The sequence below is a fragment of the Prunus avium genome, chromosome 4 (assembly GCF_965620075.1).
Source record: "Prunus avium chromosome 4, drPruAviu1.hap1.1, whole genome shotgun sequence".
Taxonomy (NCBI): Eukaryota; Viridiplantae; Streptophyta; class Magnoliopsida; order Rosales; family Rosaceae; genus Prunus; species Prunus avium.
The window spans coordinates 37,021,060-37,044,558 of record NC_142287.1 but is presented as its reverse complement, the minus strand read 5'-3'; the positions used below and the strand labels follow the sequence as shown (position 1 = coordinate 37,044,558).

The 23,499-nt window shown below is 36.4% G+C and overlaps 3 protein-coding genes across 12 annotated transcripts; all 3 read right to left on the bottom strand.

Annotated features, from left to right (window-relative positions):
• Positions 1-1,292: 1,292 nt before the first annotated feature.
• LOC110763119 (Galactosyltransferase family protein) lies at positions 1,293-6,954 on the bottom strand. 4 transcript variants are annotated; one of them, XM_021965877.2, is made up of 12 exons: positions 6,949-6,954; positions 4,739-4,869; positions 4,259-4,343; positions 3,742-3,797; positions 3,441-3,652; positions 3,273-3,336; positions 3,083-3,155; positions 2,850-2,970; positions 2,596-2,683; positions 2,382-2,507; positions 2,121-2,230; positions 1,293-1,889 (listed from the first exon to the last, which is right to left on the bottom strand). In XM_021965877.2, the coding sequence occupies exons 2-12, from the start codon at positions 4,855-4,857 to the stop codon at positions 1,735-1,737; spliced, it is 1,209 nt and encodes a 402-aa protein (XP_021821569.2). In that variant the 5' UTR covers positions 4,858-4,869; positions 6,949-6,954; the 3' UTR covers positions 1,293-1,734. The 4 variants fall into 4 exon arrangements, with proteins under 4 accessions (XP_021821569.2, XP_088108224.1, XP_088108223.1 ...); XM_088252098.1 differs by lacking the exon at positions 6,949-6,954 and adding an exon at positions 4,986-5,186 and having other exon boundaries at positions 4,739-4,872; XM_088252097.1 differs by lacking the exon at positions 6,949-6,954 and adding an exon at positions 4,986-5,186.
• Positions 6,443-9,083, bottom strand: LOC148295343 (uncharacterized). 7 transcript variants are annotated; one of them, XM_088252102.1, is made up of 4 exons: positions 8,654-9,080; positions 8,006-8,068; positions 7,760-7,881; positions 6,443-7,550 (listed from the first exon to the last, which is right to left on the bottom strand). In XM_088252102.1, exon 4 carries the CDS (start codon positions 7,537-7,539, stop codon positions 6,907-6,909), a length of 633 nt encoding a protein of 210 aa, XP_088108228.1. In that variant the 5' UTR covers positions 7,540-7,550; positions 7,760-7,881; positions 8,006-8,068; positions 8,654-9,080; the 3' UTR covers positions 6,443-6,906. The 7 variants fall into 7 exon arrangements, with proteins under 7 accessions (XP_088108228.1, XP_088108227.1, XP_088108232.1 ...); XM_088252101.1 differs by having other exon boundaries at positions 6,443-7,574; positions 8,006-9,083; XM_088252106.1 differs by lacking the exon at positions 8,006-8,068 and having other exon boundaries at positions 6,443-7,574; positions 7,760-7,932; positions 8,143-9,083.
• Positions 9,084-12,009: 2,926 nt separating this feature from the next.
• SS3 (starch synthase 3) lies at positions 12,010-20,313 on the bottom strand. Its single transcript, XM_088251956.1, has 16 exons — positions 20,097-20,313; positions 19,509-19,575; positions 18,072-19,409; positions 17,674-17,888; positions 17,028-17,298; positions 16,349-16,527; positions 15,807-15,914; positions 15,264-15,373; positions 14,926-15,031; positions 14,429-14,599; positions 14,006-14,134; positions 13,524-13,706; positions 13,163-13,294; positions 12,938-13,049; positions 12,606-12,729; positions 12,010-12,461 (listed from the first exon to the last, which is right to left on the bottom strand). Exons 1-16 carry the CDS (start codon positions 20,199-20,201, stop codon positions 12,332-12,334), a joined length of 3,480 nt encoding a protein of 1,159 aa, XP_088108082.1. The 5' UTR covers positions 20,202-20,313; the 3' UTR covers positions 12,010-12,331.
• Positions 20,314-23,499: the final 3,186 nt, after the last annotated feature.

Genomic DNA, 23,499 nt, shown 5'->3' with positions numbered 1-23,499 from the left:
GTTTGAGTATTATCAATTTGAAAATTTGGACGACGTTGACGAGAATACTCGTACCATTATTCTGCTGGATGATTTTGCATTAACTTGGGAGGAACTCAACGATAAGCTAGATCTGGTAGCCTGCAAAATTGGACTTGTGTACCATGTTGAGGATCTATGTCGAAAGAAGTTGGAAGAGGATAATTTTCGTACCATTACTCTGTTGGATGATTCGACATTAACTTGGGAGGAACTCAACGATGAGCTAGACATGGTAGCCCACAAAATTGGACTTGTGCACCATGTTGACCTTGTCAAGCATCTAAATTGAACGGAGTTTGGACTTGTGGACCTTGTCGAGCATCTAAATTGAACGGAGTTGGAGGAGGGGATTACAATTATGATCATGCAACATTATCAGATATCATTGAGTACAAGTTGAGTCTTATCAATTTGAAAAATTGGATGACTTTGACGAGCATACTCGTACCATTATCATGTTGGATGATTCAACACTAATTTGGGAGGAACTCAACGATGAGCTAGACATGGTAGCCCCACAAAATTGGACTTGTGGACCTAGTAGCAGTCGAGCATCTAATGGAGTTGGAGGAGGGGATTACATATATGATTATGCAACATTACCTGGATTTTATTAAGTACAAGTTCGAGTATTATCAATTTGAAAACTTGGACACTCAGTACTATTATTTTGCTAGATGATTTGACACTAACTTGAGAGGAACTCAACAATGACCTAAACGTGGTATTCATACTAAAGACCCACACTTTAATTTAGTATTCATACTAAAGACCCACACTTTAATTTAGTGATCATATGAAACATATATATTCTTCCTTTTGTTATGTATGTAATGTGAATGTCAATACATCACATTAACAAACAATGATCATGACACTAAGAGCTAAAAGCTAGACACGTATATAATATACACTCTTACTTTGGTATGTATAATGTGAATGCCAATACGTATTATATGGTATTAATTGCTTATATTCCATTATTTTCTCCCTTTTTTATTCGAAGACCCACCGTTACGAACTGCATTCTTTCTAATATTCCAAATTGGAAATTACTTATAAGGTCACCTTCCCTTTGGCCAAAACCATGTAGTTTCTTAAAACAGGTTGCATGTTGTCGCTGTCTTTAACATAGGTACCTACCTTGAGGATTAACAATGGAAGATTACTATTTGCCGGATATGTTATGAAAAGATGATGAATTTTGAAAAACGAAATAATAATTGTTCAAAACCCCAACTGAATTGCATATTTGCTCCACTGGCAAGCAATTCAACATGCAATTCATTATTCATTAATCTTGACTCGATGTTGTATTATTAGATGTACAGAATAAAGACAATAATAATCATTTGTAACTAGGAAAGGAGAGTGAAGGCATACGACAAACATATCTGGAAACATATTATGAATATGAAGCCTAGTCCATGGCAGAGAACTTACAATATAGCTCCCCACCATCAAAAGAATGGGGTTGTTAGAAAATCTATCTTCATCTTTCCAGCTGCCATGGGGATTGATTTCCACGGAGAATGGCCCCCAACGGCAATCCCTTTTCCTTAACTGTGTAATCATTCTATATTTTTGGTATTACGTACATTCTCTATATCAACGTAGACATAGCCTGGGCGGGAATGGAAAAATAAAAAACATCTGCATGTTTTTTCCAGATTATCCGCACATCCTTCATGAGATTGGAAGAATATCAGCCATTCATTGAGAAAACCTCGCATTCCAAATAGCGTTCTTGTCCTCACCGCAACGTTCGTGAACATCCATTATCCTCTCAACAGACCTGCAAATCCCGCTGCATCGCCAATCAAATGAAGCAGCGCAGATGTTGCCTGTCATAGCCTTCCACACACAATCTGCAAAACATATTACACCATCAACTCCATAGCATGCATGTAAGCAGGAATTTACCTATTTGTCTACTTCTGGATTTCATGCTTTAAGTTCCTACTAAAGACAGATGGCAGGCTCTGCCCCATACTGCAGGTGCAACCCCCAAGCTATAGTTATTATATCTCGAATGACCATAGGCAAAACAATCATTCAAACGAGAACTACTACAGGAGAGTCAAAGATTTTCAAATTACCTGGTGGGGTACCACAACAGAGTCTTCTATCATCCACCTGTTCTACGTCTAAACCAATAAACCAAGATCCCAATGAAACATCTTCATTGGCATATTTGTGCAGCACATCCCTTCCACAATCAGGAAATAAGAACAAATCAAAGATTAAGAAGCACAAAGTCTATAGTATCTAATTAATATTGCAACTCATTCAATCATCAACAGGATTAAAGGCTTTGAGTTTCATTTAGCTCAAAGAATAAAGACAAAGCACGAACTTACTGGTTTATTGATATGTAAGTTGCCAAATCTTTTGAGATAGCATATAACTGTCCTGTAGCATGTCGAAAATACTTGTTTCCCACCTCACCAAATTTCCAATACTCTGGTTCATGATATTTCACTCCCCTATTCCACAATAAAAATACCATGAAAACCATGCTCACCAATATCTAAATATAAATCCAACTGAAAAATAATAGACCACTCTGCTTACTTTCGAGCAAGGACTGGACCTGACTTCATGCAACCAATATAGACTCGGGGTTTCAAATGATGTTTAGATAGAATCATTCCAAGTGTTGCTGTGGTAAATGAAACGCAAATTAAACCAACAGGTTGAAAAAGGGATAAATTAAAATGTTGAGCTATAATGTTAGTAATGCAGTCAAACAAATATATGGTCTAATGCAATCCTGAGCAACTTTTGAGAAATGAACCGATATGGGAAAAATATTAAATTTATGTTACCTAAATTTACATGGACATCATCATCAACTTTGACATAAAATTCAGCATCCCACAAAGCAACAGCTGTTGAAAAATAGGTCTTTGTCTTGGCTGATAATTCCAGGTAGCCCTCAACATGGTTCTGCATATGTAGTATGTATCAGAAACTGCAACGGCCTGCTAGATATAAGAATAATTCCACTGCAGCAAAACCATGAAAAATAATATTTGACTAAAATGAACAAAAAAATCACCAGCCTCAACAAGTCTTCATTGACTTGCTCCTCTGCTTCAATAGCTTTATCAAGAATACCACCAGCCGTCGAACTAGTAACAACAGCAAAATCAATAAATGTCGATATTACAGAAATTCATATTCAATAGCATAGGAAGTATAATTAGGCCACTGACGCTGGATTGAAGTAGGCATGGCAAAAACCTCACCTGTGACCTATAACAAACCGTATGACTATGCCCTTCTCTTCTTCCAGCTTCTTTCTTTCCTCGCCTGGTAAATATTTTTCAACTAGAAACCATTAATCATAACTCGAATAAGGAACTCAAGTAGCACATTAACATCACAATTACATTAAACCTAAACGCATAATGCACCTTGTGGCATCCAAGTTGCACGTACGGAATCTCTTCTTTTTCGGCTATTAAAAGCTGTATTGATCCCTATAACCATGAAGTACTTTTTTTTAGAATTTGATTGAACAGTCTTCAAATTTCCTGATATAGGAGAGCCATTATGTACAGATTCATGCGTTCCCCTGGAAGCGGCTAATTTCATCTCCAAATTTGAAATTGTTTTATTTAGCTCCCTGCATGCATAGATACTTAGCAATAAGCTTGCATTTTGGTGCCTCAAGACACTGCAGCATTTCTTATAAGAAGCATCAGCATAGCTTACTGAATGACATGATTAGTAGCTTCCCCTGGACTATCATTGGACGTGTGCTTTATAACCTTCAAAGATAGGCAGAAAGTTGGAGAAAAGATTTACCAAAAAACAAACAAAAACATCATTGGCAAAGGATTAATAAAAAGTTAACGGAATAATTAAACGGCAAAGTGAAACCAAAAATATCAGTATAGTTATAGCTGCATATGAAAGAAAGAAGAGTAAATAAAATAAATCTCTCCCAAAGTTCAGTGAAACTATAGAAACCTCCCTTCTATATTGAGAACCCTCCTAATATTTTTCTCAAAAACATGATCCGTGATGCAGTGAGACTAAAAAGATTTCCATTTGCAAGTACTCTCGCCCAGAATTCTTTATCGTCATGGTAATGACTAAATGGCATTATTCTTTGAAGTTTTCGATTCGTGACCAAAGAATTTGTTCAGCTATCAAAACCCGACCTCATTTTCAAAAGCTATTCGTTATGCAACTGAAGACTTGAAGACCTGAGAATAAATACACTTACAAGCTTCTGATTACAACCATCAGGTTCTGAATATATCCTTTCAGCTCCAATTCTAGATGGCCTTGATTCATGCACCATCCACAACCTGACAAAAAAATATTCTTGACTATTATGACAAGCATATACTAAATCACTAATTTCAGTTGTGATATCACACATATAATTGACTCGAGCATAAGTAGAGCACTTAGACCAAACTCCAAACTAAACTAGAAAGAAAAAGAAAAAAACTCAAATTTCTGAAAATACAATTAGTGATCCCCATTTCAAGGACATGGAATAATCACCTAAGCAGCCATCATTAGCCACTGAAATACATAGAATTTAAAACAGTTTCCTCAAGATTCTTCCACAAAAGCCAATTAATTCCGGGACTTCAAACATTTGGCCAAAATGCATAATGTACATACAACAAGCTCTACAGTTAAATAGAAATGGCAAATTTAGAGCAAGAGATAGAAACCCATCAAAGAAAATTACCTGTTAGTAAATAACACTCCAGCACAGAAGCTGCAGAAGCATAGCAGAAAAGCCCAGTTCCTTGACATCACATTCCTCATTGTTACCTCTCCTCCCCATCTTTTGCTCTTCATAGACATTTCGTTCCAGCACTGCTTTTGCCACACACAAAGAAATATTTATAAATAAATAAAAACAAGTAACTGAAAAAACCAGAAAAGAAAGAAAAGAAAAAAGAGTTCTTTGGAGTCTGGAAGACAAAGGACACCTTCTTGATGAGTCAGTGCTTGACACACTCTCTCCCTCTCTCTTACAGAGACCAGAGAGGTGCACTGAGGAAGACCCACTAACTGCCCTCTCTTATATTCTAAATTACTGAACCGTCCCTCCCCTTGGCAAAAACGCTTCTCACTATAACAACAACAGTAACAGCTTCATTTTCTCATGCGGGCTGAAGTCTGTTGAAATGGTACGTTGTCTCAACGCATAAAATTTAGAATGGGGAAGCCCGTTTAATATATAACTGCGGATTATTATTGTCGGTGCCGTTTATTCAGTTTTTCAATATTAAGGCTGTTTCGTTTTGAGTCAAGTAGGGAAACACATGTAACTGATAATCGTTTTTTAGCTTTTCTTTTAATTTGGAATTTAATTGAATTTGCAAGAGAAAAGAGATCCAATGGCCCATTGATGCATATTGAAGACTTATTAGGGTCCAATATGCCCCCTTGATCCCAAACACAGCCCAACATGAAAAAATAGCAACCAAGATGTTGTAAAAAAAAAAAACAAAAGAAGTGAAAATCCAAAAGTGGCCTTGTTGTTTTTGTATTTTAGTAGGGTCAAAAAGACATTATCTATTTACCCTTATCACGAATTATGGGAGGCAAGAATAGAGGTGGCTGGTCCATGTATGTAACATTTAAATGATGTCCATAAAGATGTGTTAGGTTATAGGTGTGTGTGTGGCGTGTCGGCAAAAGGGGAATAGCCAGCAATTTATTTTATTTTCAGATACTTTATTTATTTGTTGTTTTTTTTGGTCTGAATATTCCACAGAAACTAGAATCTAGGCGATTTTATTCTTGAATTTCGTACGTTATTGGTGGCTCCTTATTCGGATCAAAAAGAATATTGATCATACAAGATTAAAGGTTAAACGAGATAATTATACATAGATTAAGTTCATGACCTGAGTTGTATCAGTTAGGCATGCTAGACATTCTCTAGATAACGGTTTTAACCGTTATTTTGTTCTCACCTTTATCATGAACAAAGGCTTAAGGTAAACTTATAATGAATTTCAATTAATCCTTAATTAAAACATGCATGTGAGTCCTTAATTAAACACCCTTTTTTATTTCATGTGGCTCTTTAATTACTCAAGTCTTGGAGAGAAAATTCTTCTAGACCTCAACCACATTGGCAATGGCAATGGCATTGGCAATGTCATGTTAAACTTAAGCAAATGGGATGAGAACTTGTCCATTTCATGATGTAATATGTTTAGCATTCATTTACTAGTTAAATAATTAAACAAATGTTCTGCCAAAACTAAAGAAAAATAATAATGCATGAGGAAGAAGAGGACTAGAAGTGCAAAACTAGAATGAAAAGCTCTTCGGCTAATTCAAGTCACCGGATAAGTTTTATTCGTGTTCGTCGTTATGCTACTTCGATGGCTCTCTTTGTACTTTTTCAGTTGATCTAATAAACTATTATCACTTGTTCTAAACAAGAACGAAAAGCTTTACTATATTAAAATAATGCTAAATTTCAACTAAGCAAGCAGCTGAAAAGCAGATAGGGTGCATGAAGATTTACCAACTCCTTTGCAAATACCCATGATTCACCTAAATTAAACACCAAATGTTACTTGGCTTGACTACCATACAAAATCTCAGAGGCTGCCAATAGTTTTTCAACTTTTTCCATCTTCTTTTTTTACTGGAAAAAAAACACACCATTAAGAGGGCACCTCTGTTTTCTTTTAGCTAGGGACTCTCTATGTAAAAGTTCCACTGGACACACCCCCCCAGCCAGCACACTACATACTATATTTTCTAAGAAGAATTAAACAAAGCAAAATGAAAAAAGATTACATGGGACCCTCATGGCTAACAATGATTTTGATGGTAAATTGAAATTGAAATAGAATAATGGTGGACTGATGAGATGAAGGCAATTAATTACTCTAAGAAACCAGTTTTTGTCAAAATAGCATTTCTTACTTTGCTGAGGTCTCTTCCTTTGAGTGTTCTTCCAATCCCTTCACACACAGAGAAAGATGAAATCTGGCTTCTTGCTAGCTTTCTAGCTACCCATTCATGTGGAGGGACCATACCATCATCATCATCACCATCACCATCATTATTAACATCATCATCATCATCATCATCATCACTGACACCATGATCATGATGATGCCCCCCATCCTCGTAAGCAACATGACCACCATTGACACCATACCCATCATCATCATCATGAACCCAAGAACCAATCTTGGCACTCTTGCCATAAATTTTTGACCAATCAGGGATGTTCTGAGGAGCTGATTTTTGGACCACCTTGGGTTCATGGGAGGTTGGAGTATTAGCAGCAACAGCCCTTGGGATAATTCTTGGAGCAGTAGGGAGGCGCCATGCAGAGGAAGAAGCAGAGGAGCTGTCCTTGTTACACTTCCTCATCATCTTGGGACTTGAATTTTCCCTCTCATTATTCCCAACACCCCACACATCTTCTTCTTCAAAATCTTCATTGTTTCTCATTGACCCCCCACCAAAGCCACTGCTTTTGCTCATCATACCCCTCCAATCTGCCATTGGGAGTTGCTCTGAAGCATAAAAAAGTTGAAGTGCTTTGAGCAAAAAGCCAACCACACCACAGAGAAAAAGAGACTCAGAGCAAAAATAGACCTCTGCTTTGAGTATAAATAAGAGGAGAATAATTTACATTTGGTTGGTAATGAGATAAAACTTTATTTATTTTTCTTGGGAAGCAAAAAGCAGAAAGTTGCAATAGAGAATAATATCAGGAATCTACCTTCAAAGGAAACAAGGGGTTTTCAAAGATTTCTGAGGGTATTGAAATGCTCCTAGCATCAAAAACCAACCAGGAGAGAGGAGAAGCTTGTGATTGTGAGAGCACTTTCCCCTGGCCCTGGCCTGTTAAATCCCTCCAAAAAAGATCACAAATTTCAATGAGCCAGCAGCACACTGCAGGATACATACAGATTACAGAGGAAGAAAAAGACAACAAAAACGATATATGAAAGAAATAAGTTTTTACTTTTATGGGATAGCTTAGCTGCTCTCCTATCAGGTACTGCTACAGTGCTACAGTGCTACAGTGCTACGGAAAAGAAAAGGCAAAAGAAAATGATGATGAGAATCTCAGTTCCCTTCCCGGACTACTTTCTAACTTACCTGAAAATGGTCAGTGTGTGTGAGGTTGGTTTATCAGAAAACACCAAAGGCACACAGAAAGGAGTAACCAGAACTAGAAAAAGATAGAAATTTGGGGTCAAAATAGGAACAGAGGAGGTGTATTGAGCAAACGCAGAAACCAGCTTGTCATGATCAGGGCATTTTTACCATCTATGGGAAAAGAGTCAGTATTGAGAGACTTCTTGGTATGAGGTTTTATATATATATGCAAATATATATTGTTGTTGTTGATGTTGGTGTGTGGCATTTTTTAATGCATGATGGGAAAAGTATAGATTATATATATATGCAAATATATATTGTTGTTGTTGATGTTGGTGTATGCATTTTTTAATGCATGATGGGAAAAGTATAGATTATATATATATAATAATATATTATTTAGAGCTTCTGAAAAGCCTGGGTGTTGATTGGGAAAGGTGGAGAAGAAGGATTGGTTCGTCTGAAACCAAAAACCTCACTGATTTCCGTAACCTTATCCTCAACTTACTCACTAGAACAGCTCAGCTCATCGTCCGGCGTTACAACAGAGGAAAAGCTCGAAAATGTGAAGCAACTTTTTTAAGGATGCATAGGATGGGGTGCTTAACAAGTAAAAGCACTTAAAAGCACTTGGTTGACTGCGACTCTACTTTTCTGTATCTCTCACTTCTTACTTCTTTCTTCAATGCTTCCTGGGTTTTTGGGGATTATTGCAAAGAGAGAAAGAGAGAGAATAAGAAAGTGAATTTGGGAGCAAACAAAGGCACTGTGATTGCCAAGGTGAAGGGTCTTCTCAAACTCAAATCAGTAAGATCTGTTGGACAATGACCAAAGGGAAGTGTGTGGGTCAATTGCCTCCTCTTTTATCTCTCTCTCTCTCATCAATTCCATCATGGTTTCATTTCATGCTTAGAGTTGCAATCACATCCTTCATATGTGTACATCTGACTTTGCAACTTTACTCCTCGTCACAGGCCTCATCATGTTTCAATGCAGTCACTAGTGTAGAGAGAGAGGTATCTTTGGTTGCTGATCAGGGGTCACCACAAACAACAAACAAAATTTGTGGCTCTTGATGCTTCGCAATTTTGCCAAGCTACCCAAAAAGTTAATGGGGTAAAAAGCTAAAAAGTTGCTACTAACTTTCACAGGTCTGGTTATTTCTCACCAATTTCAAAAGTTATTGCATGCTCTTGTGTGATTCAGCTGCTTCTCATATACGACCCAAAAAAAAAGAAGATGCTTCTCATATGAGCTAGGCCTTCTTGGCCGACGCAAATCATTACTCTGCTAGCAAGTTTACCAAAAATGAATCCTTGCCGTTGTTTTTTTTTTTTCATGGTATATAGTATATGACAGTTCAATACAAATTTTTCGAGCAGAGGAAAGCTAAAGACAGTCATCATGTGAGATCGTCAATGGACGTTAGCCCACAATAGGATCCACACTCTTCGACGATTGATGGTCACCCGCGTATGCCATGTCTTGTATGAGATCATATCCCTAGCAAAACTCTTTTCTCCCATTACTTCTTTTGTTACTTTCTTGCTCAAGTTTGTTGAGAAGGGCGTCATTAACTTTGTCTCAACTGAAAATGATTCTTTCTTTTGAGCTGGAAAATGATTCCATTAAAAAAAATTTGGAAACTATTCTAAACATGTTCAAGAGCCTCCTTAAACAAACAAGTATAATTATAATGAGACGAGGTGATTAGTGGCTCCTAACGTTTCATTAGTGTAATCGAACTAATTGGCTTTTTCCGAAGTCGAAGTTTTCTTGATTCTTTCATACAATTATAAAGCTATAATTCATGTTCCTGAATTATCAAAAACAAGCAATTAACATATTGTAAGTAAGCTTTTGGTCCATTGAATGGCCTAGGATATAGATAGATTACGTACGTTGGAATAAAGGTCACGTGCAAATTACAATGCATGGCAGTATAACTAGTGGCACAAGAGCTGAGCTCAAGTCAGATTTTGCTTTTGGTCACTAGGGGCTCGTTTGGTACACAGGACTGTCTTGGCATGGACTATGCTTAGGGGCTATCTTGGCTTGGCTTGGCTTGGTCTAAGTTGAATAACACTTATCCTGCGTTTGGTGTACGCTTGGACTAGGACTAGATTTTTTTTAGTTTTTCAAAACTATCTATGTATATGTATATATGTATAAATACATATATTATGTATGTGTACACATGTATTTTATAATATATGTGACATTTATGTGTATATACATGTATATTTGTATATTATAAATAATATAAACATATGTATGTATATATATATATATATATATATATATATGTACACATACATGTATATACATGTATATATATTATATTATAAAATACATACATATATATATATATATGTATGTATGTATTATACCCATGTATATATGTATATTATATATATATATATACATTATACATATATAATATATGTGTATATAGGTGTATATATGTATATTATAATATATACATGGGTATAATACATACATATATATATATGTATTTTATAATATATATATATATATATAATATATATATATATATATACATGTATATACATGTATATATGTATATTACAATATATATAATACATATATAATGTATATGTGTATATATGTGTGTATATGTATACTATAATACATACAGGGGTATAATATATATACACATATATGTATATATACGTATATATATATGTATTGTAATATATAATATATATTACATATATACATGTATGCTATTATTATAATATTAATATGTATATGTGTATATGGGTATATTATAATAATATACATGTATATATGTATATGTATATTATATATGTATATATGTGTATGTATATATATACACATAAATGTACATATATACATATATTATAAATTTATGTGTATATACATGTATATATGTACATTATAGTATATGTGTAAGTAAGTTTAATAATAATAATATATGTTATTAATTTTACAATATAATATATGCATTTTATACATTGGTGAGCATTGGAACTAGCTAATCCTCCCCTTCCACATGGGATTACTAGTCCCCTCCTAAGGAGGTGTTTTTGGTGGGCCCGGTATTAGCAATCCCATCTAAGACTAGGATTAGATAAAACAAACATGGTACTAAATTTAGTCCAAGCCAGTCCAAACAAATCTCGTGTACCAAACGAGCCCTAGGAGTACAATTCCAAGAGTACAATCATATACATGGAATCCTAGTAAGAGGCATTTAGTGGAGAAATATCGACTTTTATCAAAGCTTTTCAATGATTGAAGAAAGAATTCAACTTCTACCATCCAAAGAGGATCTGCTTGATTTGAAAGCACTTCTACGATAAGCACGCTCATGCCTGTTTTATTCCCCCTCTCTTTCCCTTTGAGGAGATAAAGTTAGGGTCTTGGAGCCAAGTTGAAATTAAAGCAACTACTGAATATATTTATAAAGTCATTTTATAGTGAGGACTTTATCTAAGACCCTTAGATGAGACCCTATCTCTTACCGTTGAATCAAATTAACGGCGAACAAATTTAATCCTACGATCAAGGGATAAGGTCTCATCTAAGAGCTTTAGATTAGGCCCTCACTATAGAATTCTACGTACTTTATATACAGGCAAGTCATAAGACTGTCATTTTAACAAGGCTCTCGTTCGCTTCAAGGTTGAACTGTGAAGATCCACTCACTTGCAGGTTCTTTTTCGAATTTTAAGTTTTGAAGAAATTAAAATAATGAGATGGGAAAGCTTTGGGATGCACTTATACCTACTGTCTTTCAGATTAGTTAGAAAATATTTTTCCAAATGTATGCAATAAAATTACATCGCAGTTTTCTTTTTGGTCTTTGATATAAGGACATGAAGAAATTCAAACTTATAGATCTTTGTATTCTGAACTCTCTCTTTACTCTCACAATCACCTTTTATGGTACATTGAAATAATTATAATCAACAAATTATTGCTCAGTACAAAGGATACGCTAAAACGCTACAAAGCAACCTATTAACATATGTAACAGAAAAATGGATGAACCATTTTTAGCTCCACAACTGGTGTCACCTTTGCATTATTTCACTTGGGTGAACTATATGCAGCTCTTTAAGCTACTGAATGAGAAAAATTATGGAAATCTATCACTGAACCTGTACAAAACCATCTCTGAGTATCTGATATCTTATATTCACTTCCGTGCTGCGTGATAAAGCTCCATGTAGTCGAGAGCTGGCTTGTTCCAAGACCAATCTTGCTCCATCACTGTCTTGCACAACGAGTTGAACCAATCCCGCCCATCATACCAAGCAGAGATAGCCCTGAAAACATCGTTTATGAGTACTCCACAAAGAAACAAACTGAACAAATTTATTGTCCATAAAGGAACATGGACATTCTTCAAACTTTTGTTTAAAGAAAACACCATGTTTACCCAGTCATCAGCTAAATATAAACCTACACACCTATTCAGAGCATAATCGACACCAGCAGTGTCAGCTCCATCAAAGCTGAATCCATTTGGTTCAACACCCTGGGCATCTGCTCTCTCTTTGTCATGGTCAACATCAAATACAGTATCGTAAAGTCCTACCAAGAAATAACATTAAAATGGAAAGTTAAACTTAATATCGAAGTATGTTTAGATATTTTTTATATCACCATGGTGTCTAGTGGCGAGCTAGAAGCTTTCCTTTGGGGAGCCAATAACGTAGTGACAAGGTTACTTAGGAGCATATATCAATTGCGAAAAACAATATATACACTATTAAAGCACACTGGTAAGGTATGTACACACCTCCAGTTTTACGAACAACAGGTATAGAACCATATCTCATTGCTATGAGTTGTGTCAGTCCGCATGGCTCAAAAATTGAAGGAACTAAGATGAAATCAGCACCAGCGTATATCTATAACAAAATCCAATTAGTCTGTTATTATGGCAGTGAAGAAGTAAGAGGTCAATGACTCAGTATAAATAGAAAAATAAGTAAAACAGAATATAACTTTCACAAGAACAAACCAAATGTGAGAGTGGCTCATCATAAGTCAAACAAAGGCGCGCACGGTCACCATAAGAAGAGCGTAATTGATTTGCCAAATTTACAAAATCATTTTGGATCCGAGGATCTGGAGCTGAACCAAGCAATACAACCTGCAAATCAGTAAGTTCCGTTTTAATTTAGAATTTGCTTTCCTACACTAGGAAATGAGAAGGGAGGATTGTCTTACTAGGAGAACATCCAGTGGAATTAAATAACAGTGTTTGTGCAATATGAGGATTCAAAGTATAATAATTCACTCACAAAAAGAGAGGACATCCATGAAGAACAGTGCTTGTGTTAATATTCACTCACAAAAAGTGGGAGAGAGATGAAAGTAACCTGTCCATTGCGTTCCAAGGTACGCCAAATGGCATGCTTGATGAGATGGATTCCTTTCTGGTGAGTTAAGCGAGTAATAATACCTACTACAGGGAGATCGGCTGTTTTCAGACCAAGCCTTTGTTGCAAGGCTTCCTTGGCAGCTTGTTTGCCTTCAACAACATTTTCAGAAGTATATGATATCTGGAATGATATGCATTCTACATGTTAGACACAATTGTATTCAGAGTAGTAGGGATCAAAAGTTATGAATGTAGTTGTGGCTAACTTAAAATCAAGCACAGAGATTAGCATATGTTCCATCTTGAGCATCCTAATATGACCCTGGTATAACCAGCATCCTAATATATAGCCCAAGTACCAAACACAGAGAATTCGGCAAACAGCTTAATACTTATTCCAAGAAATATATATAAAAAATCCTTAATAAAAGTTTACAATGGTTAAATGCGAATAGAACAAAGAAAGTATTATTTACTTACAGGAATGAATTTATCATTGTATGGATCCCAGATATCTTGATCAATTCCATTTATTATACCATGGAACTTGTAGAGATGTGGAGCAATTGCAGGATTTCCAGCAACCTCCTTAGCATAAGTGTCGGATACCTGTCGATTAGAGATGAAGGACTCAATTGATATTACAGTAATTTTCAGGAAAAGAAACAGCAACCATCACGTGTAAAGGATTGGATTGTTGATATCACAATTCAATCAATTTAACAATTGACAGAACAGAAGAGCATAGAAAGGTGATTCCAGGGCCTACTAAAAGGGAAAATGTTCGAATTCCAATAATTAACATTGATAGGTCTGCTCCTATTATTCACAAAGGCAAAGTATCCTAAAATAAAATAACAAAGGATAAAATGAGAGAGTTTTAGGAAATTTTTAAGTACTTACAGTTGTGGTCTTGTCTGAGTATCCCACAGCTTTTCCAATAAAGTGGGCTCCAAACTCAAGGTTATGAATTGTGAAGACAACCCGAGCTTTACTAAGACCATAATGCATGTAATGATCTTTATATAACCAGGCAACAGGTGCGCTAGACCAATCATGGCAGTGAATGATATCCTGCCATCATAAGCAACAGTTTCAAATAGCTACCCTCAGTTGCTATCCTCAGATTCACACACACACACGCACAAACCAATACAATGCCAAAAGAGCCATACATTAGCCAAAATATGATTTGACTGTTCCATATACATAACTTCCTCTTGCGTAATTGACCTTAATCTACTTTTTTTCATAGGCAGTTTTCATTTATCATCATATGCGTAGGTCTAGATATATGATAAAAGTAGGCAGAAGAACCAACTTCCACTACTAGTAGGATTAATTGAATTTCTCATCGTAGGAGGCGTATATAAACTGCATGAGTCAAGCACTGAACTTACAGGATGAAATCCACTTTGGAGTAAAAATTCTAGAGCAGCATGGCAAAAGAAACCAAATCTCTCTGCATCATTCTTACAACCATATATGCAACCTGTAGAAAAGAATCTGCAAAGAGAAAAGGAAAAAGAAAAAGAATTCTTGTAAAGAACAGGTTGCTGGATCTAGCACCACGGCAGTATTATTTGCAAGATAATCAACTGTGAACTTCCCGAAAATGAAATTGAAATACATATTGACCATTAAAACAGAAAATAAAAGGTAGTGAACTTGATAGAAGTAAACGTGAAAACACATATGACGGTTTGTGACTTTGAAGGATGCAGAAGAGGACATGTACCTATTATGAGGCTCCAAAAAGTAGACTGGAACACCTTCCACTTTACCAAACCAAACTTTTATTTCAGTTCCGCCCCAAGAATAGCTTCTGTTGTACTGGAATTCCTTCACCTGTATCAGAGATTCAGAACACAGCCATTTAGTAACTTAGAAACAAAATTCATCCCCAAACTAAGGTTGAAGAAGAACAAGTGAAAAAACAGCACAATCTAAGAACTCAGCAATAAGTGTCAAAAGATATACTTACAAGTGGGGTTAAACAATGCTCTGATAGTGCCATAAAGCCAAAAAAAAAAAAAAAAAGTTACGAAATCTATGTAAAAAAAAAATTATTTCACAAGAATCCAAGAGGCACCCCATATTTCAAAAATTCCATGACATGGAATTCCAAGACGGGCAGGCCTGGCCAATGCCCACAAAAGTCCCTACAGTGAGCATTCTTAAAATGCAAAAGAAAAGAAAGAATGCAAGCGCTCCATGACAGGAAGAAAGAAAAAGGTAAAAAACTAGATGAGGTAAAAAAAGAAATAGAAACGAAACTTACATTGCTAAGGTTCAAACAGTCATACTTGGGAAGAATAATGTCAACATGGTGATTTAAGTCTTGCACAGCTCGGGATAGACTAGTAACCACGTCACCAAGCCCTCCAACCTAGAATAGATGTTGTAAATAATGGAGGGGATAAAAAAGAAATAAACAACATCAGTAGGGTCCTTATATGCAAGAAAGTACATACTAGATACTGATAATGGATCACTTCACATGGATATTACAATTCATGGTGGCCAAGAACAAAAAATTTCATCCATTGAGATTAAAAGGATTAGAAGGGAACTAAAACAATTAAAAAATAATTGATATTAGGAAACTAATTCTGCTCAGAGTTGACAGTCAAGTATCATAGCAGTAACACAGTAAGCTGTTGTGTGGCTAGAAAGTGAAGAGTAAGATAACTCAAAATGACAGCCCAATTTGAAAGTAGCAAGAAGATTGAAACTAATGTGAAACATCTATTGACAGTTAAATACACTGAAGGTATAGAAGTGTTTCATCCAACATTGCATTAACTTAGTTGCTAAACTTGCCTTTGCAATGGGAGCCATTTCAACAGAAATATGAACAATGTGCATTGGTGACTCCTTCAAAACTCCTCCAAACACTGGAATGTGGTAATCCGTACCGTTTTTGTTGTCAAAGAGTCCTTCATCATCTTCCTTCTCAGAGAAAACAAAGTCCATCACATATGCATCGAGCGGAACTTTAACTGTAGAGACATCAACAAATAGTTTAACTGATAAGTAAAGTTAACCTCATAGCCTCACATTGAGATGCTTAGACATTAAAATGGTTGCAAAGGGTCAAAATAAGCATAAACCAATATGCCAAATGAGCTAGCTTCTTTTCATTCTTTATATGTTGACATTCCTTGTGGTTATGTCACTCACCTATGCATAGGATCCATTTTATAGTAAGACATTCATTTAAATAAGAAACTTCTTAAAAACTCCTTAATCTTATGGAAACGTTAGCATAAAGCAGGGGAATAAAATTACCCAAAAAAAGATTTCGGTGGATGTATTATTATAAATCAAACAGAACTGAAGTGAATTATAACTTGAATGGTTTATGGGTATATATGTATATATCAACCGGGGAGGGGGGCGTAAAAGGAAACAAGAGATTATTTAACCACTTGTACTGAAAAGATAGACCATATAAACATCAAATTGTTCTTATGAAAAGTATCTATAAACTCAAACTCACCAGTTGTCTTGACATGAGAACCAGTCTCTGCAGGTAACATCTTCTGTGGTGGCAATGGACCCTTGCGATGGGTCCAACGGTTAAAAGAGCCTCTGAACCAAACCTCAGGCTTTCCATTCAGAACTGTACTGGCAGGATTGTAGAAGACCGTTGCCATGCTTCCAGCTTGAACATCAAGAGGCTCAGTGTACACTATATGCTTCTGAGACAGCAAAAACCTTTTCAAAGTTCTTTCCTTCATTTCTGCTTTCATATGTGCTGTTCTTTCGGCCTGCAACAAGAGAAGAGAAATGGAATCGGGAAGTAATATGCCATAAGATAAATTTGAGAAGTTGAATCCCAAAGTTGGCAAGATAAAGATAATAAAATTGAACAAACAAATATATATATATATATATATATATAGAGAGAGAGAGAGAGAGAGAGAGAGAGAGAGAGAGAGAGAGAGGAGAGAGAGAGAGAGAGAGAGAGGAAATCTCAAGTACCGATTGGCAACATTTTAAGGATAGTCCAGAAAATCCACACTTTGCATAAAAGAACAAACACTAGAGGGACCCACCAGTCAAAACCTAAGAAGGTGGTCTGAGTCTCACATCATGCAGGGCTCAATGTGATTGTTCTAGATGTAATTTTCAGTAAAACTCACCTTGGCACGTATTGCCTCCTCCCTTAATCTCCTCTCCTCCTGGAGCTTCCTATATATCTGGTGTTCTTCCTCAACCCAATATAGTTCCTCAGGAATGGACTTTGGAACTATCGTATGGAAATCATGGCGGTGGTTGTTATCATATAGAACAGCATTTTGAGGTGGTCCATCGGCAAAAACCCAATCCAAGACAACAGCTTGATCAGGTACAACAACTACAAGAAATAAAATTGACCACAAGGATGTTGTTTATAACATGCTATATTACCATCACCAAACAGAAAATTACACATTAAAGGAAATAGAACTACTGAAAAAGAGAGAGCCATCTCCAACAATTTACAACCTTTTATATACGTTAGAGGAAGAAAAGGACAAGAATATAAAAGAACACATACCATTGGCATACCACCAGTCACCATCCTTTTTCTCAGAGCTAACTAGCCTCTGAACAATAGATAATCCATCCTTCCAATTATTATGCCCCCCATGAATCCATAGTTCCTTAGCATGAGCAAGAGGACCTGAGCTTCGGTTATAGTATAAGTTCACCAAGTCCTCACCTTTAAACTCACTAGGCTCTATGTACCAAACATTCTCTACAGACCTTACAGCCTTTTTTATCAACTCTTGCACCATTTTTCGTCTCCTTTCAATCTCTGCTCTTGCCTCTGCTCTGTCAGCTTCACTTGCTGCCTTCTCTGCTTCAATTCGCCTCTGCTCCTCCGCTTGCCTTTCCCTCTCAGCTTGCTCCTTTGCAAGTTTCTCTAGTTCTTTGCGCTTCTCATCAAGCAAGAAATCTTCAAATGCAATGAGGTCCATTCCACCTTCCACGGCTATGTAGAAATCTTTCTCATCATTATTGTCATAAACATTTTGACCATTGAAGAACACGAAGTCTATCTTATATGATTCTTTAGGAACATGAAACTGGCAAGACCACCAATCCCCTTTGAGTTGTGTTTTGTTCAACCTGAAGGTAAAAGATTTCCACCGCCAGTCATTAAAGGCTCCCATTATGAAAATCTCTGGCTCATTGCTTAGGGTGGATAGACTTCTATTAAGAAAAATATCTATACCTTGATCAGGTTTCACCACCTGAGGATAGGCAAAGATTTTGTTCCCTCTTAAGAAGTTCTCCTCAGCAAGCCTCACAATCTCCTCTTCACGCAATTTTTCTTCCATTTCCAACTTTGATTTTAAAGAAGCTTCATTGGTTAACTTTTTATCAGTATCAGTGCCTTTGTCATCCACAGAGTCATCCATCTTTCTTTTAGCCAAACGCTGTTTGTCAGAAAGTATTGCTTCTGCCACATTCTCATCATCACCCTTGGAAGCTGTTCCTTTTGGCTGTATCTCTGCCAAGTCCTCAAGGACCTTACCTACACTCCCATTTTCTATCCCTTGAATACCTCTAGCAATATCTGACGGTTTGCTAATTGAAGATGATCCCTCAACTTTACTACTAGTTTCACCAATTCTTTTTTCCTCGACATCATTCTCTTGTGAAGGTTCAACTGCCCATTCTCCTTTGGTATCAACTCTCAATTCAATTGTTTTCTTGTTGGGCCCAGCAAGTTCACTGGATGTTGAAGATATAGAACCCTTTTTATCCCCATTACTCTTTTGATTCGTCTTCTGGACGCTAGTTCCTACTGGAGTTTTTGGCACTAATCCCTTGGGACCAGGGCTGTTAGAAGGAGTGGTCAATTTTCTCTGTCTCCTCCTTGAAAAATCTACCAAGTTACAGAGTCGGATTAAGCTAATAACAACAAAGAAAAATTAAGGTCAAGTAATCCACTTCAAAACTAAAATAAAACGATGAGATAACTCACCAGCTGAACTGGCAGTAATTTGGTATGAAACCCCACTTGCCAGGTCTCCTTTGAACCATGAAGAATACTGAAATCAAAGAGAGGTTCAGTTTGAGATGCAGCAGTCACTAAAATGACCATAGTTCAGTAATTTTATTCAGAAAAACTGATTGGAAAAGTAAAAACCATCATTACGCAAAAAAGAAAATTATTACAATTCAATCCTATCCTACAGTAAAATCAACCGAACAGTGAGTACCCACCAAGAAAAAAGGACATGAATTTCATCTATAAAGCTTACACTTTTCCAGAAAATCTCCTATCAATAACACCACCACAAAAAGACCCAGGAAAAGTATCGATGAACAAATATTTAAATAGTTGTCGATAGAAAGGAAAATACCAAATTACAAAAGTCGACCGCAAAGATCAAAGAAACCCGCAATAGTGCTCTCGACAGAAACACATACTCTTACATGGGTGTGATCAATACCAAAAAACTCAAGGAAACGGAGAAATTTCAGAACAAGAAGAAGAAAATGTACACCAGAAACTATACATATATGCCAATGATAAACGAAGCTGATTACTCGTGAGAAATGACTTAACTCTTCCATGAGGAGAAAACCCAGTAAATGGTTTGAGCTTCAAATTGCTTCCTCTCTCTTGGAAGACTGTTCGCCAGCTGAGTGGCCTCTGTGCTTGCAAAGACATTATAAGAATGTTTGTTCTGCTTCTTGGTCCTTCGAACACAAAATATAATCCGTACTGATCAGCATGCCATTTCTCGAAGGCTCCGGCACTGAACTTATCAAACAATTAAATAATAATAAATATAAAATATCTTGATTTATATATAATAAAAAACCAAAACCAAGGAATAAAAAATAATAATAATAAGTGTTAACATGCTGTGGTTTCAGCTAGCAGAGAGAGAAGAAGCCTGCACTCTCAGCCACGTGTTCGGGACCGTTCATTTGCGTTGGTCTTTGCGTTAATTGGTGGGTTTGGCTGTGACGTGGCAGAATTTTAGAATTTTCCAATATTTTGAAGGGAGCATTTTTGCTCACCACTTTAACCATAGGTGTACTCTCACCACCCTTCTCAATGCTTGACACGTGTTCATAGACATAACTATGATTCCATAAATACAAAGTAAAAGTTAACTATGGTTATGTCTATGGACAAGTGTCAAGCATTGATGAGGGTGATGAGAGTACATCTATGGTTAAAGTGGTGAGCAAAAATGCAAAGGGATTGTTGTTTTTTTTTCTAGAAATGAAATTTTTAATGGGTAGGCTTTTGAGAGGCTATTAGCATGTGATATAGACTACCCCATCAGAATTGATGGAATCAATCAGGAATTGCCACGTCAAACGCCAACATGGCACGTGACAACAAACTTTCCTAGGTTTTTTGGTTATTCCTAGGAAGGAGGAGCAAGCAGTATAAAATAATTTAATTACTATATTAATGTTTTTTTGGGTTGAAACTATATTATTAATCAATCTTAGTTGTCCTTCTGATCACTTCTAAGGTTATGTAAAGAATACTGTTTAATAATTATATGCACAAATAAAGTGCCTAGAGGGAGTGCAGCTCTCGTAGTTGTTGTGGGTTGTGATTATTTCTCTCCAAGATTAATCTTCACCATGTTCTGCCATGGCCAGCATTGACGTTGGCACCAAAGTCATGACAAAACATGACTGAACTTGGTAATGGCCAAAGGCAAAGGTGTAAACCAGAGACCTTGAATTAGTCGGTATATTCTTTAACTTGTTGGCTTTGTGATAGAAATAAAGATTAGCATATCTTAAATTCAACGAATGTCATCCGTTGAATCATCGTATTAAAAAAAAAGGATTCTAAACTAAAAAACTAAAATAAAATGCAAAGTGTAACCATCAAGAAAAAAACATCACATCGAAATGAATTCGCATGAAGGCGAGAATTTGAGTACAACAACAACATGCATAAGTCAAACAACAAATTAATTAAAACTCACAAGAGAATTATTTGATGCAAGCATTCATCAACAAATGTTTAATAAGAGGATATGAAGAATATGGAGAAACAAGAAACTAGAGATGAGGGAATATAAGTCTTACCTTAATTAGAGAGACTGAATAAATTGAAACCAGAGATGGAACTGGTTTTGAAGACGAAGGCAGCCAAAGAAAGATAGAGGGAACAAGGAATGGCCAAATGGGAATTGACACCGAACGATGTGGGAGGGAGAAATGGGGTTTTGTTTGGTTGAGATTCAAAGATTACAAGTGGCTTTTTCCATTGGGCTTCTTCAAAAAGCTAAAATTAATCAATGGTCCAAATCTGAAGTGGGTTGGGCTGGAAGGGTTGGCTTTTTTGTTTGTGGGTGCGTTGAAGTGTTTAAAAAAAAGTTATATTGGCTAAGCTGCAGCCCGACCCAATTAACCAATAAATTGGGTCCCCCTCGCCTTACCTAATCCGAAAACCATATTCCTTTTTTTCTTTCTTTTGATGGAAAAATAATAATAATTTCCCAAAGAAAAGAAAAATGGACCGTTGCTTCCCGCCGCAAAGTTCCTCTTTAAAACTGCCTTCAGGCAGGCTAAACATCGATTCAAGATTCCAAGCCATATTTCTTTCTCAGTTTCTCAAAAGCAACATTGATTGATGTGCAGTGCAGGGCAAAGTAAACATTTCATTTCATATCCATCATCAATCCAAAATAGAAACACTCTCTGTTGAATTGAAAGCAAACTCATCATAAACTCATTTTCTAATTACTAGTGTCCACTAAACATAATTAGCCACTAAAACATTATTTTTTACAATAATTAATCAATCAGGGAGCCAAGACTATTTGGGAATGTTCGATATGAAGAAGAAAAACCCGGACATATGTATACGGTGAGGCAATTGTTGAGCCTCTTTTTATCTATTAGTTACAAGAAAACAAACTAATAATTGGATGGTCTATGAACACTAAAAATTAATTACTTTTCTTAAGGGTACAACAATTGCAACTAATGTAGAGATGGGGTACAATAATAGTGATTATTGACTGCCTAACCTAATATTCTTCTAGTGTGTTTTCGGATATGTTTGTTACCTTGAGAACTCATAATCTTTTAATTACGCCAGCTAATAGTAAATTGATTTTCTCTCTAGTGCTTTCTCTAGAGCGTCCTAGGGGATTGAGTCTCAGTCTTCCCGGACTTAAGGTGTTAAGGCGGAAGGATTGCATGCAGTGGCTGAAGGATTGACAAGTGCTAGTCGACTCTATTGGTGTCTGGATTATGAGAGGTTGCTGGTTCACTGACTCCCTCTTCGCTCGTATGGAAGCTATGTTGACCGAGTTCTCCTCACGTTTCGCCCTTACTAATGCTGAACAAGAGGGGGTTGTTATTGATTCTATAACAGTCATTGGAATCAGAACCAAGCGTTTTCTACTCGTGGGCAAGCTTTTGACTGATAAACCCTATAACAAAGAGGCTCTCCGTAGAACCCTTTATTCTATTTGAAGACCTAAGACGAAGGTAACTATTGTGGATATTGGATATCAAAAGATTTATTGTGCTTTTAACTCCAAGAATGAATGCGATACGGTTCTTCGAGGAGATCCATGGCTCTTCAATGGATACCTTATGGTGTTGGCAAAAGCTGATGGCATCACCAACCCAAAACACATTCCACTGTTGAGGCAAGATTTCTAGGTACAAGTTAAAAGGCTACCTCTCGGATATATGACCAAAACTATGGGAAAGATTATCGGTGACGTCCTGGGTGGATACGTGGTGACGGACCAAAGTTAAAAAAAAACTAGAAAAACTGGAGAGTTATCTTCGTATTTGGGCCACCCTGAATATCTCCTAACCGTTACGACGGAGTCTCCTACTCCGGCTAGATGGGGAGCCCATTGAAATTGATGTGCGGTACGAGAAGCTACCCACTACATGTTACTGCTATGAGATCATTGGACACACCGAACATTCGTGTCGCCTACCAAGTGATGAAGAAGATGATGATT

Excerpts from the sequence above, each read along its gene's own strand:
- LOC110763119 (XM_021965877.2), bottom strand. The coding sequence starts at position 4,857 with ATGTCTATGAAGAGCAAAAGATGGGGAGGAGAGGTAACAATGAGGAAT. Across the intron at positions 3,798-4,258 it reads ATGGTTGTAATCAGAAGCTT|GTTATAAAGCACACGTCCAA; the intron begins GTAAGTGTATTT and ends CTATCTTTGAAG. Across the intron at positions 2,231-2,381 it reads ACTTACATATCAATAAACCA|GGATGTGCTGCACAAATATG; the intron begins GTAAGTTCGTGC and ends TGATTGTGGAAG.
- LOC148295343 (XM_088252101.1), bottom strand. The coding sequence starts at position 7,539 with ATGGCAGATTGGAGGGGTATGATGAGCAAAAGCAGTGGCTTTGGTGGG.
- SS3 (XM_088251956.1), bottom strand. The coding sequence starts at position 20,201 with ATGTCTTTGCAAGCACAGAGGCCACTCAGCTGGCGAACAGTCTTCCAA. Across the intron at positions 13,295-13,523 it reads CCTTGGAACGCAATGGACAG|GTTGTATTGCTTGGTTCAGC; the intron begins GTTACTTTCATC and ends ACTGATTTGCAG. Across the intron at positions 13,050-13,162 it reads ATGAGCCACTCTCACATTTG|ATATACGCTGGTGCTGATTT; the intron begins GTTTGTTCTTGT and ends ATTTTGTTATAG.